Source organism: Phytophthora sojae, assembly GCF_000149755.1.
Source record: "Phytophthora sojae unplaced genomic scaffold PHYSOscaffold_5, whole genome shotgun sequence".
Classification (NCBI taxonomy): Eukaryota; Oomycota; class Peronosporomycetes; order Peronosporales; family Peronosporaceae; genus Phytophthora; species Phytophthora sojae.
In genome coordinates, this window is record NW_009258119.1 from 2625855 (window position 1) to 2644272 (window position 18418).

The 18418-nt window shown below is 52.8% G+C and overlaps 4 protein-coding genes across 4 annotated transcripts; 2 read left to right on the plus strand and 2 right to left on the minus strand.

Moving 5' to 3' along the window:
- Nucleotide 1: 1 nt before the first annotated feature.
- PHYSODRAFT_265386 (hypothetical protein) lies at nt 2–511 on the plus strand (the record flags this gene model as incomplete). The annotated part of the gene is made up of 1 exon (XM_009530605.1): nt 2–511. One exon carries the CDS (start codon nt 2–4, stop codon nt 509–511), a length of 510 nt encoding a protein of 169 aa, XP_009528900.1.
- Nucleotides 512–5364: 4853 nt separating this feature from the next.
- Nucleotides 5365–6756, minus strand: PHYSODRAFT_286256 (hypothetical protein; the record flags this gene model as incomplete). Its single annotated transcript, XM_009530606.1, has 1 exon — nt 5365–6756. The coding sequence occupies one exon, from the start codon at nt 6754–6756 to the stop codon at nt 5365–5367; it is 1392 nt and encodes a 463-aa protein (XP_009528901.1).
- A 2714-nt stretch (nt 6757–9470) lies between these two features.
- PHYSODRAFT_505330 (hypothetical protein) lies at nt 9471–9914 on the plus strand (the record flags this gene model as incomplete). The annotated part of the gene is made up of 3 exons (XM_009530607.1): nt 9471–9538; nt 9596–9802; nt 9884–9914. The coding sequence occupies 3 exons, from the start codon at nt 9471–9473 to the stop codon at nt 9912–9914; spliced, it is 306 nt and encodes a 101-aa protein (XP_009528902.1).
- A 1856-nt stretch (nt 9915–11770) lies between these two features.
- PHYSODRAFT_430468 (hypothetical protein) lies at nt 11771–12211 on the minus strand (the record flags this gene model as incomplete). The annotated part of the gene is made up of 1 exon (XM_009530608.1): nt 11771–12211. A coding segment is annotated over one exon (441 nt), but the record flags the coding sequence as incomplete, so codon positions are not given.
- Between the last annotated feature and the right edge of the window lie 6207 nt (nt 12212–18418).

Sequence of the window (18418 nt, forward strand, 5' to 3'; positions counted from 1 at the left end):
GATGCTTGAGGCGGCAAAGAAGGCCCCGGGGACGACGGAGATCGCCACGAAGCTGCAAGTTGCGCAGATGCGGGACTGGCTACGCAGGCAGAAGTCGATGGACGACGTCCTAGCGCTGCTGAAGCTAGACGACGGAGTTGATAAGGTTCTCACGAACCCGGCATTTGACACGCTGGAGGTCTACATCAACCAGTTCAACAAGTTGAATAAGCTCAACCCTGACAAGCAGACAACCACGATCAATACGCTCATGGTGCAACACGGAGACGAAGCGGTGGCAAAGATGCTCGAGGCGGCCAAAAAGGTGCCGAGCACGGAGACGCTGGCAAAGGAGCTCCAGGTTGCGCAGTTCTCCCAGTGGCTGAAGGAGGGGGCAAAGCCTGCCAACATTTGGAAAATGCTCAAGATGGAGAAGGCCACTTGGATGACGAACCCGGATGCGGATGTATGGCGCGGATACCTTGCCTTTTACAAGGCGCACAAGTTGACGGCGAAACTACCAACGCCGTAGTTCGCCTTGGTGCTATTTCAAATCCGGCGGATCAACTAGAACGCGTTGTTTTCTCTATTTGAACTTGAAGAATTAACGAGAATATCTAGCGTATAACATCAGCAGTGTTTCATTATAATTTTACCCAAACTATTGTTGCAAGTGTCGAGTACGGTCTATATAGAAAGCGTGTGATGCCTGCCACTACGCGCTCAGATATTCAAAATCCTTGATATTAACAAAAAAAACTCACTTGATGCGCACTAGAATCTATGTCTTCGAGATAGTGTAGTCCGTAAGCATGTTGGATAAATAGAGAAGAAGAACATATCGTATCAGTCAGCTTTCGGTGTCTAAAAAGAGTTCCAAGATGTATTAATACGATTAAATACCATAACATGACTGCCAGATTCGCTACACTGTATTCAATGTCGTCACCTTTGAATCCGCGACCGCCAAAGTATCTCAGTGTAGTCGAACAGACGATAGCACCCAGTAGGACGTCTGAAATGAAACGCATCGTCAGTAAGCTGGAGCTGAATAGTATTTGCAGTAACACTAATGTAAGTGTATACTTCGAAGTAGCTAGTTCTCCCCTCAAAGACTCCCGAAAATTAAACTCCCACCACGGTAGTACTGATACGTGGGGGCTATTAAACTAGTCGGTGACAATGAAGAGAGTGGAGACTATTCTTGTGTGTTCAGAGGTCCTCTATTTACGTTTGTTTGAACTATAGAGTCCTGATATCGCTGTAGACTGAGCCTAATGGATAAACGGTGTTGGGATGGTTCCTCCTCCGGCGAAAATTGTTCTTGCAAGTAGTCACATAGCTTGACAGGCAGGTGCTCTCGAAAGTAGTACAGCATTGGTAAACTAAGATAGTTGTCGCAATTTGAGAAATCCCCCGATCGCTTTGTAGATGCGTTTGGAAGCTGGTTTCCATGCTATCGAGACAACGTCTTTGAGCGCTTGGTGCGTGGCATTCTGGGCTCGAGCCGACTTGATCATTGGTTGGATGCCTTGGACACAGAGAGAGACTGTAGAAAGTTGAGCTCGCTCCTTTAGCTGATGCATGGCTCGGACGATGAGCTGAACAGCCATACTAGTTTCCTTGACTGGCTCGTTCACTTGGGCGAAACCAATGGCAATTATTTCTTGTGGGCCGTTCCCCAACACCACCCAAATACCTCTTCGCCCTGGCAATCTGTCCAATTTCACAGAGTGAAAAGTTAGAGTCCAGCGCTGAATTGCGATCGGCCTGTCTGAAGGTTGAATTGCAAAGAAAACCGCGTAGCACTGGTCCAACCGAAAACTCGCTTCTTTGGTTGCTGGGCGCGAAGCCATTCCCCGGATGACTGCATGCGTCTGGAAATCAGCTGCCTCCCACAAGTTTCGCTTAGCTTCTTGTGGGGGAGTGGAGACTATTCTATGGGGGCGACTTTGTTCAATAGCCCCCTGGGTATCCTTCATGACCAAGACCAACAGAAAACACCTGAAACCGACGGCTATTGTCACGAATTTGTGGTCACACCCTACAGAAACGACACTTTGTCGAGGCTGCGAAGAAGGCCCCGGGTACGAAAGAGATCGCCTCGAAACTCCAAGTTGCACAGATTCGGCATTGCGCGCAGGAAGAAGTTGACGGACGAAATCATAACGCTGGGGCTGTTGTAGCTTGACAAAGCCCTCACCAAGCCCGTGCTGGACATCTTAGGCGTGGATTCATCTTTCGCTTTTAGGCGCTGTAAAACAAGGAGATGGTATGGCTCTGTAAATGTACACTCGTTGTTAGTGTCACCACGGCAGATTTGAAAACTAAGCTTAGCTCGATAATCTCTTCGTGTACATGTACTTGAATCTTGATGCCGGGGATTTTCACTACCAGGCGTGAAATATTTGGTGCTACATCGAAACACTACGAAGTACTTCATTAAATGTGAGAATCCCAGAGTTTGAGCGAGACTAAGCTAGGCTCCAGTAGTCTACTAGCATGATGTTGTCTCTTGTTTTTCCACCTTTCTTGGGCTTAGTGCATGTACAACTCTGGTTTTTAATTCGCATGTAGCCGAAACTGATAGCCTTCTAACCATCAATGCGCATAGGTGTACTGCCTAAGTCTTTTGGTGGTATATCGACCCGGGATCGTTGCTGGACTAGGTCTCTGCTAGCTACAAAATATCTAAAGCCTAAACTTTAAGGCAGGAGGAGGTTAGTAAGTGTGTCCGTGAGCTTCGATGTCCTGGAAAAGGTGTCTACTGGTAGACTGAAGACTACTTCTGCTCCTCTGTCGTATCCTGCGACGCACACTACGTCTTCGGCGGGCGTGGGCCCCACACTGTGGGGCAGAATATACTGGCGCCATCAAGCAAAGACGAGTGGCGTGGTGATTGCAGCCGGTGAGTGGATTCATGCCGTTCCTTTTGATTTCATCTTTTGGATACTCAACAAAATCGTACGTGGACTGCACCACAGTGCCCAAATTGCCAAGTCTGGTCTAACTTATTATAGGAGCGATATGGTAACTTATGGAAACCAATAACTAATATAGATGTGTGGTTTTGTGTGAAAAATAACTAATATGGTTGTGTGGTTTTGTTCGAAAATGTACATTGTTGCCCCTTAACCTAGTATTCACTAACGATAGATCATGACCTAGTTGGCGGTCGGGCTCTATCCTACGTGCCCTCTTATAAAAACTTGAGGCTAGAGTATTCGTAGATCTTAAAGCGCGGAGGTGGGAGTACCGAAGAACTCCCATCAGTGTTTCGACTGATGTCACTGTACACTAGTCGGAATATTTGATCCCATTGGGAACCTGGCACCCTATCGGGCTTCTGCTGGACATTCCGACGCGAGTCCACAGCTATGTTGGCCAGAGCCCGACCAATGTCCTTTCCTCCATCGGTCGTCGTCGTTTAGCGTCCGCAACTCAAGTTGACGCTTCTGGGCTAGCCACGAGAGTCGTAGTTGCTAGTCTTGTTTCTTCCGATGACTGGCGGCACCGCTATTGATATCTTTTACTGGGATAGGAAGCGACGAAGTGCTGATAGCCCAGCCCAAACAGGATTAATTCGGGCGATGTCCCCCCGTCCAATCGACACCGGTGATGAACCGGTAACGTCTTTAGGTCAATTTACAGTAAGTGATGTCTATTGACCGAGTGTTTTAGACTTCTCAAGAATGATGGAGGCTGCTCCAGTTCATTTGCAAATTCGTCGAGTTAGATTCGTCATTGATTTTGCTCTGAAATCGGTTGTACGTCGTGACAATAGCGGCGATACATTGTCGGGCAGATTCTGCGGCTGCGAAGCAGGCGCAGGAGATGCCCGTGGAGCGTGCGGATTGAGTTTATCAATGGCGATCAAAGGTGGGTTAACCAATCCTATCCCAGCCTTCGCGAAGCCCGAGTTTTTTTGCTTACTTAGTGCGCCAGGAACCTGGAAAACGTCCACCAAAAATCTTCCCGTGACTGCGTATATTGCAACTTTCATTGTCAAATATCAATTTAAAGCATTCAAAATTTAAATACTATAAATTATTTAATATGACATTTGACTCAACGCTATTAGAAGAACTGTACAACTAACACCAGCGTTCGCAAGCTGTTTGCTAGTCTATTGCGAATCTGGTTTAAAAAACACGTCTGTGGAGCTAGATGGCTTTCAAATTGTTCGTCTTGAAGCCTCTTTTAAGAGCTGACCTGTACGAAAAGTTCTTCTTCCCTCCGCCAATAGTGATATTGTATCCTTATGCCAGAATACGCTGGCTACGCAGTGGTGCGTACCTGGAATATGAAGTTCACAAGCGGTAACAGTTCACATGGGTAACCACTAATTCGAACGCTAATGATAGGGCAGAAGACTACGAACGCGTTTGCGAGCAGCACAATCAAAGAGTTAGTGTATTGTGAAAATTGTGAACATGTTTGTGGAGTACACTAGATGGTTCCAGGACTCTATAGTTTCTAGATAAACGTAGATTGAGGGCCTCTTAACCCAGGGGTACACTAGATGGAGCATATCAGTACAGCACAGCGCGAGATAATTGAGTTGCAGAAAGAGAAACAAGCTTGTCGTAAACTGAAATGTCTTGATATACAGGCGGGGAGTGTTCTGTATCCACGAAACGCGAGTCTGATTTATTTGACAACCATCTTCCGCCACGTGAGTGCTGAATTCTTTACGTTTTAAAGTTTTTTCATAAAAAAGGATTGGACAAGGATTGAAGTGTATTCATCTTCTTGTAGTTTAAAGTGCGTATGTACTGCGGAGTAGTACCACTACTAGTCCTAGTTTTTGGTTGTGCGAACGGGTGCCTCTATATCTTTTACGAGAGATAGTAGGCCTTTTTGTCGGGTTTTATAGTAGTTCTCTTCCCTTGAACTCTTTTCGTTCAATGGTTGAGACCTGGCCAGTCAGCTCGAAGATTTTGACCCAGCCAAGACTTACACCCCCGACCATCAAGACCTCATCCATTTAGACAGCTCTGGGCAGGGATTGATCATCTCCAGCGACTCGCTGGAGATGTTCGTCTTACTGTATGAGTCTTCTGCAGCGAGGATTACTGCCATTTCTGTTATACCGTAACGATGGAAAGTATTCTTATCGTATCCTCTGTTCGTGCGATGACAGTTGCTGCTAGACCCATGAGTGCAGCGACATCCTCACAGTATCTGTCTTGTTACATGTAGTTGAAGCGGATACTTCCTGCCAGTCGCAGTACCCAGTCGTTTTCTTCAGTCAATCTGTTTACGAGCCACCCTCTTTCTTTCTGGGTGGGTCTGTGAGATGCCTCTACTTGAAAATCTGTTGGATGACCTACACCTTGGATACACGTACAAAAGCATGCAGGCACCAAAACCGACCAGGCTTCTCTATTGTGTAATCTTGATGTTCCCAGCTCTCAACCTTACACTCCTCAGCTCTTTGATCCATGCATTCGCTATGTCATCCGTGCTTGACACCTTCTTAGCCGCCTCCAGCATGTCCGAAACAGCTTTGACTCCATAGAACTTCGTGAATACCCCCATCACAGTCGTCTTCTGTTCAGGATTCTTGAGGTTGAACAGATCCACGTAGTCACGCAGCGACTGGACGTTCGGGCTGGTCAGAAGCTTCTCCACTCCTCCATCAAGGTCCATACGCTTGAAGAAGTCCGCGGGTGTCATGCCCTTCTCCAGCAGGATCTGCCTACTCAACTGAGGCTGCCATTTCGCCGCAATGGCTTTCGTCTGCTGCACATTTTTCGCCTTTTCTATCATGTTCCACATAGCCTTGGTACCATAGAATTTCGTGAATAGCTCCATCCAGGTCGTGTGTTGGTCAGGATTCTTCAAGTTGTATCGCTCAATGTAGCCGCTCAGCGTCTTCACGTTCGGGTTGGTCAGCAGTGTGTCCACTCCGGCGTCCAGTTTCAACAGCTTGAAAATGTGCTCAGGGGTTTTCCCCCACATTTTGCCCATTGCGGTCTCCAGCTCCAGAGCAATGTCCCTCATTCGTGAAACTCGGGGCGTCGAAGCAAGGAAGATCTTTGATAGCCCATCGTAGCCGTATTTATCTGTCAACACCCTGATCATTTCCTCTTTCGGTTTGATCGTATAGGTCATTCTCACATAGGAATACCATGTGTTCAACTGCGGCGACACAAAGAGCTTGATCCCGGCCTCGTCGAGCTTGAGCATCTTGAAAACGTCATCTGAGGATTCTGCCGCGGACTCCCAAGAGTCGATTAGTTCCCTCCGCAATCGGTACGATATTTTGCTCGTGCTTGGGACGTTTCCTGCCCTCTCGAGTGCCGCGGCCAGTTTGTCCACTTGGTAGGTCTTGGTGAACATGTCGATCATCTTCACCTTGTTGGACGGGTTCTGCTTGTTGAAGCGGTCGATGTAGGCGGCGTAGGTGTTGAGCTTGGGGTTGGACAGCACCTTTTCCACTCCAGCATTGAGCTCCAGTCGCGCGAAGACGTCGTCCATCTCGTCGTGGTTCTTAACCCACTTTTTCACGTTCAGTTTGTCAGCGCGGGGGAGTTTGGCCTCTGTCGACGGACTCAGCCACTTGACAAGCCTCGAGTTGCCGGGAAAAGTAATGGCTCTCTCCTCGTCATCGACAGCCCTCAGCAGTCTCGCGTGAGGATCATCGCGGCCTAGGCTGGTAACGGAGAGGGGTGACTTGGGAGAGCTTATTTCAATAGGAGTAGATTCCGGTACAGCACTGACAGTTGAAAGAAGAGCGAGCAGCACTGCAATGCAGTAGCACCACAAACACATAGTTGCTATTTAGCAGGAAGAAGTGCTGTCTTGGGGGAGGGCGTGCGGAACTAAGAGTGCCGCCCGCAGTTCAAGCGGATGGAAGCTTCGCGAAGCCTCCACAGCCGCCCTACATCTGCATATCTATTTTAACTTGGTTTCACTATACCTACGGTGAGTCGTACCTACACTGACCTCCTATTGGCTTACCTTTCTACCAATCATATACACTCACCCCTTCTCTGGCTGCGCGCCCATCCGACTTGTCATTCCCGAAAGAGACAGAGAACCGCGACACTTCCGGCTGTCGCCTGAGGAATTAGTCCGACCTCGCCTGGTTGTTGGAGGCTTGGATTGGTTCCTTGGGCTGATGGCTGTGTCGCTAGCGGTTTCTACTGCTGCCGGAATGCAGTCTCCTGCTTCCGCGCGTTCTGCCTCGCCTCCAGCGATGGCTGATCATGATGTTGAGGCTCCGCTGTCTGCGTCGTCTCTGGCGACCGCAAATCTCGATGGTCCGTACATGCTTCCGCCTGGCGCCGCCACGCCGGCCGCGCCGGCAGACTCTGAATGCGCCGCCGCGCTCGCGCAGATTGTCGATGTTGTGGCCGCTGCTGGTGAAGACAGCGATGCTGACTCCGGTCTTGACGAAGAGATGGTACGTGTGTGGGAAGAATTAGAGCTCACCAGTCGCTCTCCCGGTCTTGGCTCTCCAGATTCGGGCTCGGCGACCCCGGCGCCGCCGCCTGCGTCGCCAGCGCCGCGTGATGTTGTTGCTTCGGCTGGTGGGTTTTCTCCACCTACGCGGCTCCAGGAGTTGATCTTCATGCTCGATGTGGAAGGGTTGTCTGTCGAGGAGGCGATAGCTGCTGAGCCTGCGCTTGGGGCGACCTTTGAGGCCTCGCCTGAAGATGAATCCGGGCTTTTCGATGATAGTGACGATGATGAAGGCCTGCCTCAGGTTGACCGCTCGCGCTTGCGTCGCGGTGACGAGACATCGACGTGGCATCCGATGCCGCTTCCTCCGGCGCCCAAAAAGCACCCGTCGAACAACCGCAACAACCACTACGACCCGAAGAAGCCTTGGGATTACAACACTGAGGTTGACATCGTCCGTGCCTTGGATGTCTAGGGCAAGGCTCCGCGCCGTTGCTACTTGGTGGAATGGGAAGGCAATCCGCTACAGCTAAGCTGGGTCTGGATGGAGCAGCTCGACAAACCGTCGACGCGCTACATGATGAGGATGGTGGACGCTTGGAAGGAATCGGGAGACAAGCGCACCTTCTGTTATTGGTACTCGGAGGGTGATTCCGCGTCGGAGGCTGGTACTTGTTTCATGGATGCTTTCCGCTCGGCCTTGTACTATCTCGGACAGCCGGATCTAGTCACAATGGAGATGTGGGATGTGTATGAAGACACGCGACCTGAAGCCATCCAGTACGGAGTGTCTCGCGACGACGTGACGGAGTTCTTCAAAGTTCTGCAGTGCAAGAGTGTGTCACTGAACTACGACGTCCTTCTCCGAAACGCTCTTCCAGAGTCAAGTGCCAACATCACGACGCTCCAAGGTGTTTGCCGCAAACAAGCACCCGGTGTTTACGTCGTCAGCGCTGGCCGCAATGATGTCGGGCACTGCTTTGTCGTGGTTAACCGTCGTCCGGAGAAGCAACTTCTGGCTCTTGACAATTTCAATGCCCGCAAGAACCCGCCGGTGGACGTTCTTCCTCTGAGTTACCAGTAGTGGATTCAGCACGTGAAATGGATGGCGCAAGTGGAGCTGCAACCAGGATACAAGTGTCGCCACGGCAAGCGCAAGTCGAAGACGCAGAAAAAGCGGGAGAAGCGCATGAAGCAGCAGGTTCTGCAACAAGAGGGGATGTAATACGGGAATACATGTAGGCCTTTGAGCGCCCCTTCAGCTGATCCTGCTTCACCGTTTTCGACGCTTCTTTCGCCTTGCAGATTCAAATTCCGCGATGAGATCTGGGACTTGCGACAAGTTCTCCACTGGTTCCCAGGTTTGTTTCTCCTCGCCCACCCACTCCACAAGATATTGGATCCGCCGTTTTCGCGTTCGCTTTCCACGTAATGCCTTGACGATCTGGCCAATGCTGCCGTCCGCTAAGATTACGTCGCTTGGCCTCGACAAGCGAGTGAGCTCCTTGTACGGCTTCAATGACGCAGTGTTGAAGACGGGATGCAGTTTGTTGCTAGCCTGGATGTTGAGCTCGTACGCGTGGTTATGAATCTTCCGCACCACGGTGTACGGTCCAATCCACTTGGGTCCGAACTTGGTGGAGTTGGGCAAGCCGGAGTGCTTCGGGTTCAGATTCTGCGTGCTCAAGTATACCCTGTCACCAACTTCGAAGATCTGTTCAACACGGTTTCGGTCGTAGACGTCGCGCATCCGTTCTTGGGCCTGAGCTAACGCTTCGCGACAGCGTAAGAGAATCGCCGCCTGTCGCTCGTGAAACTCTGCTCCGCGGCGACTCTTGGGGACACTCTCAAGTTGCTCGGATGCAAGTTGAAGTGGATTCAGCGGAATGTAGCCCAGATCGGCTTCGAACGGCGCAAGCTTCGTGCTGGAGTTGACAGTTGAGTTGACAGCGAACTCAGCGTTGGCGAGATGGACGTCCCAATCATCTTGCAGTGGACCGACGAAGCACCGAAGATACTCTTCCAAGGTTCGGTTCATGCGCTCCGTTTGTCCGTCACCTTGAGCGCGATGTGCAACGGTTATGCTTAGCTTCGTCCCGATGGACTTAAAGACATGCTGCCAGAAGGCGGACACGAACTTCCTGTCGCGGTCGGAGACGATATTCGTCGGCATGCCGTGTAACTTCCAGATGTTGTCGATGAAGAGTCGAGCAACACCTTCGGCGTTCACCTTCTTGGTGGTTGGCACGAAATCACACCGCTTGGTCAACCGATCGACGACGACCCAGATAGAGTCGACGCCCCGCTCCGTTCGCGGCAGATCAGTGATGAAGTCCATGGAGATGGATCTCCAACGCTCGTCTGGAATACTGAGTGGCTCGAGCAACCCAGGAGGTTTCGTCAATCGCGGCTTGTTCCTCCGACAAGGCTCGCAGTCGGCGACAAACTTCTGGATGGACTTCAACATCTTTGACCAGTACCAATGGCGCGCCAGTGTCAAGTACGTACGTCCCGCACCGGGATGACCTCCGTAGTTGGTGTCGTGACACTCGCTGATAATTGTCTGTCGCAACTTCACATCGTTGGGTACGACAACCCGTGGAGCGTCATCTGCAGGCGTTTGATACCACAGTACCCCGTTCGCTTCGGAGTAGCAGCAGTATTTCTTGTGCTGCCGGTGTTCGCGCTTTGGTTTTGAGTCGGATTTGCGTCGCTTGATTGCTGTCAAGATTGCTTGGACATCACGATCTTTCTTGTACGCTTTCTTGATGCGCGTAATCAGCTCCGAGTCACCCGATACTTCGCTGATCGCGAGGCTGAAGGATGTGTCGTCGAAACTGGTCACCCGTAAGTCGTGGCGTGTACCCGTTTAGGTCGCGGTCGCTCAAGCGCGCCGCACCCGGAAGACACAACGTGCACTGTTGGCCTTCGGGCACATCGCATGGAATACCAGCGTCCACAGAAGATCTGTGGAGCTGCTCCAACCTCCCGCGCGTCGAGAATGTCTCAAGCGTTCACGGGCGTGCTTAACCCGCTCACGGTAAGCAGCCGGCTTCTTGTTGAAGTTCTCAACAAAAGCATTCCAACTTTGACAAAGTGCCTGCCACTCAGGCACTTTGCTGCGAGAAGAGGTCTTCTTGCTGGAGAAGTATCGGAGCTCGTGAAAGAGCCCGATATAGTAATCGCGCCTTTGATTTGTTAACGGATCAAAGTGCTGCTCCTCCGCCACAGCATCATCGTGGATCCCGCTGCATACGTACAGCGGAATTTCATTTGGAGGCACGGTGTTGCCCACACGGTCTGCGATCTCTGACGCAGACGGCATCCACGGATCGCGCGCTGCCTGAGCAGCGCGCGGAGAGCTTGAAGGCGCCACCTCACGCGGGGAGCTTAAAGCCCCAGCAGCAGAGAGCGGGGTGTCGCTCTCGCCGCGCGAACGCTTCGAGCTCGAAGCGTCCGAGTCGTCTCCTTCACGAGGGCGTCTCGACCCGGCATGCGGGTCGAGACTATCACTGTCGATAGACTCCTTGCGCTTGTTGGAAGAGGCCTCGCCCTCTTCCATCTCTACGTCGTCACTCCCATAGTCAACGGCGTCGTTGACTACAGAGGAACCTTCGAGGACAATCTCCGACTGAGTTGTCCTCGACGGGTTTTCAACGTGCTAATGGTAAAAATAATCAAGGTAATTGAGTTGTCCTCGACGCGGCCTTTGCAGCGAGCGCGTCGCGCTTTGCCTGCTGGCGCTCATGGTACTGAGCAACAGAGAGGTTACCCTCCGTTGCGGCGGCGGTCTTCTTCTGCGGCGAGCTCATTGCGGAATGAGCTCGAGTTTTCTTTCTCCCAACGTGAAGAATTGACGAATGGTCAATTTCCTGATTGACGTGCCGTGACTCGGCGCGTCTAATCTTGAGGGGGGGATGGTGTAACAGGGTTACACGCACAAGTGGCTACAGACACTTGTAACTCAAACAGACACGACGTCTGTTAGAGGATCGAAAGACTTTCTCGACCTTGGTATAGACACACCAAAGGCTACATACATTTAGGATCACCACGACGGGTGGTCCATAGAGACTTAGGATTCCTATTGGCTGAGAGCAGCATCTCTTAGCCAATGAGCGACATGCATAGCGTTGGAATTCTGCCAACCAGCCGTTGGCAGATTCCCAGGTTAGAATATTACATTTAGAGGAAGTCAGAAACATAAAACAAAAATAGCAGTTCTCATTTTAACCCAAAAACATTATTTGGATCGTTTATTTAGATTAATATATACTCGGAGGCCCGAGTATAATTAACTCTAATTTAAACTGAGCTACGCTTCCTCACATACACGCGCACACGTGTAAGCTAAATAGTGAACCAAAGTAGGCCCACTACAGTTGAGGTAGTCACAAAGGTGTTCAGAGGACTCGCGCTTCGCAGAGTAGTAGCGAGTCTTCGCAGACTGGCTAAACTGCGAGCAGTAATACTTGATAAACGCATCGCTCAGTCGCTTCCACTGACGCTTAGTCCTCTTCGGGAGTTGACGGTACCAGTGAAGGGCACCGTGCCGAAGGCTCAGCTCGAAAGCCATGCACCACTCGTTTGGTGGAGTGTGCGTTCCCTTCATCTCGTAGACGAAAGCTCGGAGCCACTGCATAAAGTTTTCGCTCCGATTGCGGGCCCCTGAGAATTTCTTGATCTGCACGAGCGGCCGGTGCGTAGCGATCTCGAGCCGAGGAGTCGAATTCAGTCGCTCCATCTCACTCACTTCGCGCACTTGACGGGCCAACTCATCGCTCGGGCTGTCAAACCCATCTTCATAGTCGATGTTGTCTTGTCGTCCTCGTCGGACGAGGAGTCATCACGCAGTGTAAACCGGCGGCTTAAGCGTCGCGTGGAGCTTCGTTGCGTGCTCCGCTCGCGTCGCGAACCTTCGGACTCACGCGCAATACGGTCAGCTCGATTCGCCGACCTAGGAGTCACCATGTGCGAGTCTTGGAAGTACGGCGAACCTTCGGTCTTGGCGGAGAACACTCCGTCCGTCGCTTGGCTTTGGTTTGACCGCTCGGCGGACTTCTTGGGTGTCTGTGGCAGTGAGATCTTCGAAGGATCAGCTTGCTCCCTCGCGGGGCGAGCACTCGGGGGGCGTCCCAGAGTCAGGTCCGACTCCCCGAAGCTCAGGCGAAGCTTCCTCTTCCACTTATGCAGCTCCTTGCCGGCGAGACCCGGCGTCCAACTCTTGATCGAGACTTCGGACGGACGAGTCCTTGGCTCGCAGCCCATCGCTCGTAGGAGGCATACCGTGTCCTCGGCCACCTGAGTAACCGAGGTCGACTCAACGGGGTGTTGCAACTCCTCCTTCAGCTCAGCCCAAGTCGCTTGACGCGTCATCTCGGGATTGAACGGCCATATCCACTCGCTCGACTCCACCGAGCACCTTGTTCGCAGCTGGAGTGCTGCTGTTCATAGCGGGCCGACTTCCGCGGGATTCTGGAGGACCCTTAGTAACCTGCATCAGAGCCCTCGAAGCCGAGGTCTCGGTGCCATCCTCAAAGTCGTCATCCGCATGGTCGGGTTTCGCCACTTCATCAAATTCCGCGACGAGGTTCCGGGACAAGGAGCGCGAGCCTCCGCTACGTCCCGCGGACAGCATCGCATCTTCTTCATCTCCGAACTCCTGCGTCGTCGCTGGAGTCTTCTCCTCCAGGTCATCATAGTCCATCATCATGTCATCCTTGGCGTCCGAATCTTCGTCGACCGACTCTTCGAAACTGACCGACCTTTCGGAGATCGTCGACAACCGAGACGTTAAGTCACTCGAACCTTCGGCCGATCCTCGTCCCGACTTCACCGGCGTAGCTGGTACCGCTGACTTGGATCCTTTCGCCATCTTGTTCTTATTCTTTTTTCTTCTTCCCTTCTTCACTTCTTCTCTCCTCAATGATCGTTGGGCAAAACCTACACAGACCACAACACACAATCGGTCACACCAGTCCCGGGTCGCGGCACCAGTTGTCGTGTAGGAAAACACGAGTTTACGAGTCCTCGCCCTATCAACCGAAGTCTCTAGGACGAGCCCTACCAACAACACACGCCGTCTCCGAAGAGTCGGCGATAGATTGTCGGGATAATAAACCTGAAGACCAGGTCCGATCCCTTATACGGGCTGGACTGTGCCTCCCTGTGTGTTGCGGGTCAGGTAGGTTTACCCTTCGTTAAAATATAAGAGCACCCTTAGCCACGAGCTACGGCTAGGATGCAATGTGTAATTCGTACTTTCGCACTAAACCTCTGTGGTCCCTCAGAAAGGAAGGGTACCAGGCCAATCGAAGCCTCTTACAGGGGCGCCGGGCGAAGCCTCGGCTAGAAGTCAAATACACTGGGGGGTCCTTGCCTCACACCCAGTCAAACGTACAACTGTACACAGAGGTCTCTAATACCTCCCAACACTCGGCCACCTACTCACTCTTGGCCTTACCAGGATGAACACTCGGTCAATGCACCTTATGCTCACCGGCAGACATACCCCGTGCAGCCGAGTGTATCCAGACCCTACGCTAAGCTTACCGACTTACCGTAGACGGACTTGACCCTTGTGTGGCTTGGGGGGGGGGAATTCTGCTCTGTTTAATGGTTTAGAGGCTGTCGGGCCTCTCCTATAGCTAATCCCTAAGGTCTATACAAATATCAAGTGTGGACCGAGCTTTCGAGCTGATCCTACAACCGGACGAAACTTCTCCTTAATCCGAACTCCTACTGGGCATAAAGTGTACCCACTATGAAACTTCGGAGGCCTCGGCAGGCGGTTTATTTTGACCCGCCGAGACCCTCCTGTCACTCCGTAGTCTCTATCAATCGTCTGGGCACTAAAGCGCGGGGAATGTGACCGACCAATCAAAGCCCTCGGTCAGCCATCACTCGCAAGCTCAAGGCAGTTAGACCTCAGCCGGAACTCGCCCGGCCGCAGTCATTTCCCGATCTCACACTATATACCGTTTGTTGATCGATGTGTTGTGGGGTAGATCTTCGCAAGGTGCCATGTAGTAGTGGGTTGATCCTTTATACATATTGAACCACTTTTCGTCGATATGTACGATGTCGTACATATCGACGAAAATTGGCCGTCTAAGACCTGTACAAAATAAAAGAATAATACAGCAACAAGGTTATTAGATATCCAACCGCTTGTACAAAATAAAAAAATGCTCATACCTGGGGGTTGCCGAACGTGGCGTAGTGCGAATGCCAGACGTCGTTTCTTGTGCTCAGGCGTGAGACGAGGCTTGACAGTTGAAAACCTCCGGCGCAATAACCCCATTTCAAGGTAGCGCCGGAGGGTGGTGCGGGAGACCTTCACGGCGGCAGCAAGGGACCGCTGGTTCTGCCGAAGAGGCAACTGTGGTGTAGTAGCACGCACAAAATCGTCAGATGTGGCGCCCTAGCTACAAACACAACAACAGCCGAGCTAGTCGGCCCTTGTTGGCCTGCGCTGAGATGTCCCCAGCGGTCCGGCCCTTCCGGGACAGTGATGTCTCGTCCTCGCCGAGACCAAGTACCCCAAGCCAGTCAATCACGGAAGCCAGCTGAGTTACCTGACTCCGGAATTAGAAATCCCGTGCTCTCCGCCAAAGGACGGACGACGGCCCTCGCGGGCTTTTACGGGTCGCCGAGAGCAAAGGCTTCTCGACTCAGCAATCAGTGCCCGGGACGTACGGGAACACTGGCTCGCAGCGGTGGCGAGACTTTTCCGTCGCGCTTGGCGAGACACGCGCCCAACCCGGGCCGACCTTAATCTCTTGGTGCTACCAGTCAACACCCTACAAGCTATGCCTCTCGGGTGCTGACAGCAGACATAATCCGGCCCGTGCAGGGGCTTACTGGAAGCGCGCGCACGTGTTGTGGACCTAGAAAATTCTGCTCTGTTGTTTGTTATCTCTGTCGGGCGCCCTGAAGGGGCGCCTCCACTATTCCTAAGCTCCTATACAAATACCAAATGAAAGTGGGCGGTTTTGGATCTCGGCCGACTCTTCACCGAGCTCGGCGACGCTTGAGCTCGGCTAAGCCGGATAACCTGTCCGGATAATCCCTTGAACTCGGCTGAGCCGGATACGGCGTGTCCGGATAACCTGGCGAACTCGGCTGAGCCGGATAAGGTGCCGGATAACCCAGTGAACTCGGCGGGGCGACTCGTGAACTCGGCAGAGCGACCCGCGAACTCGACTGCGCAACTCCCGGACTCAATTGAGCCTGGTTACCGTATCGGACGGTACATGGTACCGTTTAGTCTGAGCTCGGCGGCTTGAACCCCCATGATCTGTCCAGTGCCTTCCTGAACTCGGCTGGGTCTTCATCACTGGGTCTGCCACGTGTCACCAGGTGTGCCTTGAGTTTCTGACACCATCAGCCGAGTTCAGCGGTCCATCAGCGCATTCTTGCCCACTGAGCTCGGCGGACGGTCATCCCGCCGAGTAGAACTTGGCTCCTGGTACGTTGTTCCACTGCGGCCTTGGAGTGTGACACAAAACTTGATGTTCCCTACACCACAATTGCCCCGGCCATGCTACGAGCAGGAGTGGTGAGTGGCCTGGCCAACCGGATGTGTCGCACGCTTGATTTCGTCCAATCAGCTCTGTCGCAAACACTCTGAGTTCACATTTCCCGAATTCGAGTGACGAGAAACGCCCGCAACGCCATCTCGACGCCCTCGTTCCGTGAAGGTGAGACTTGCTTGAGCCTTGATCTTTGGTATAGGCCTTGTCTGATGCGTGGCCTCCGCGCCTCATGGGTCTGTACACATGTAGATGCCCCTATCGCTCGCACCAAACCCCGTCGTCGGATCACTTCAGCAGCGAATCAGCCTGGATGGTCGTCTCGGCGTGGCAGCCGGTAGCAGGAACTAAACCATACGAAGTCAGCTGGTGCCCCTGTCGACGCTCGGAGTACTAGCGGTGATGTTGGGCCTGTCGCAGCAAAGCGAGTAGGTGACGCAGGTGTCGGGGAAGTGCTCGATTGGCTGCAATACCGACGAAGCCGAGCATCGCTATCTCCGTCAAAATGAGCAGCCATGGATGCTGCCAGCGACTCGGCTGACCGGGTAAGCACGTTCCTCTCGTTTCGGTGCGTCGAGTGAAGCCTGATAGTTGTCTTGGCATGCTACAAGGCACCGGGAACTCGGCAGGTCAAGAAACGCTTCCCCGATCGGGCCGCGCTGAGCTCGAAATCCAACCCAGCTGAGCTTATTGGCGAGAAGTGCAGCAGCAAGTTGAACTCAGCTTTGTCCGAACTCGGCTGTCCTGACGACTAGCTGCTATCCGCTGACCTTGAACTCGGCTGGACTTGAACACAGCCTCCGCTTCATCGACTCAACTAGCCTGGTAAGTGTTTGCCCCACTCACTTTGGTGCGTTGAGTTAGCTCTCACCGTTGCTGTGTCATTTTATAAACGAACAAGGCGATCTCGATGCGTTTGATGCTCCAGTCGATTTGTCCTGAACGGGCCGAGCTGGGCTCATTGGTAAACAGACCTTGACTTCGGCATGTCTCCAGCTCTGTTAGACCAGCATACCCCGACTGGGCTCAGCTTGGTTGGGAAGGTGGTGCGCAAGCTCGACTGGAACAGCACTTCATTCGGTCACATTCCAACTCGGCTCGCCGCGAGCTCGGCTGCGTTCAAACTCGGTTTGAATTCGGTATCTTCGGTTTAGCTGTGCAGCGTGTTCAGACTCAGCTCGGCTACACCTCGAACTCGGCGTGAGCGCTCTCCAATCGGAACATGGTGCGTTTACCAGCACTCAACTCGGCGAACTTCCGAACGCGATCTCACTGAAACTCGGCGTACCGCAACTCAGTCCAGTGTTTCCTTCCGTTGAAGTGAGTACACTTCAGATTGGCGCCATCCAATCCGCGGCACTGCTGGAACTCGGCATCCCATTCCAGCTTGATCGCACTCCAATGTTCTCGGCTTCGCAGCAACTCAGTGCGAACGCGACCTCATTCGGACGCAGCGTGATCTCGGTCTCGCTTCAGCTCAGCTCTGCTCGGACTCGGCTGCGCATAACGTCGGCTCAACCTACGTCGTCTCGGCTGGAATCCGACGAGAACCGGGCGCAAGACCGAGATGTATGCGTTCCCACTGGAACTGGACGGGAGGCGGCTCAACTTGATCGTGGCTTTGCTTCAGCAAGGTTGCTCTTCAATCGGCTCCACTCCAACGACCAGCGCTTCTTCGAAGCGTTGCTCGAACTCGGCTCCGTTCCGGCTTGGTTGAACTCGGCCTTACGACATCTCGGTGTCAAACTGCTTCCACGCAGAGTGCCCTTTCTCGCTTCAACTCGGCTCTGCTTGAACGCATCTCGGCTTTAGCTTGACTGTGGTTCAACTCAGTTGGTGCTGACCTCGGCTGCACTTGTACCTGATCTCGATTCAGCTCGGATTCAAGACAAACCTCTGCTGCAATTCGCCTAGGCGCCACTTGATCCCCATGTTTTGTGGCTCTGCCACGAATCAACCCGGGCTAGCTCGACTGATGTCCACCTGGCATTGATTCCGCTTCAGCTTAGCCCAGTTGAGCAAGGTGATAGGCAAGCTCGGCTGAGCGAACGACACAGCTGGCTGGCTGACCAGCTCAGTCCCTTGGCGGAAGTATCCGCGCTTTGAAGGCGTGTTTCGACTCGGCTATGCTCGACCCCTGACCAAGCTCTGCTCATGTTGGCTCAATGTGAATAAGACAGCGGTCGCGTGGAATCCATTCCTCTTCAGTCCAGCTTTGGATGTTGGGTACACGTTTGCGACGCCGTGACTCGGCGATTTCACCGACTCGGCTTCAGGCTGACCGCAGTTAAACTCTGTGGTAGCCCTACGTCGGATCGATTGAAGTCGGAGTCCATCTTCAAAGCAGGTGTCTGCTTCTGCTCAGCTACGGATCAACTCGGATCCCGTTCGAGATCGCTGGCACGTCGACATTCTCGACGACGCGCCTGCCCAGCGTGCCTCCGCTGAGCTTTGCTGAAGTCCAGCTTTGCTGCAACTTCGGTTTGTTCACCGCC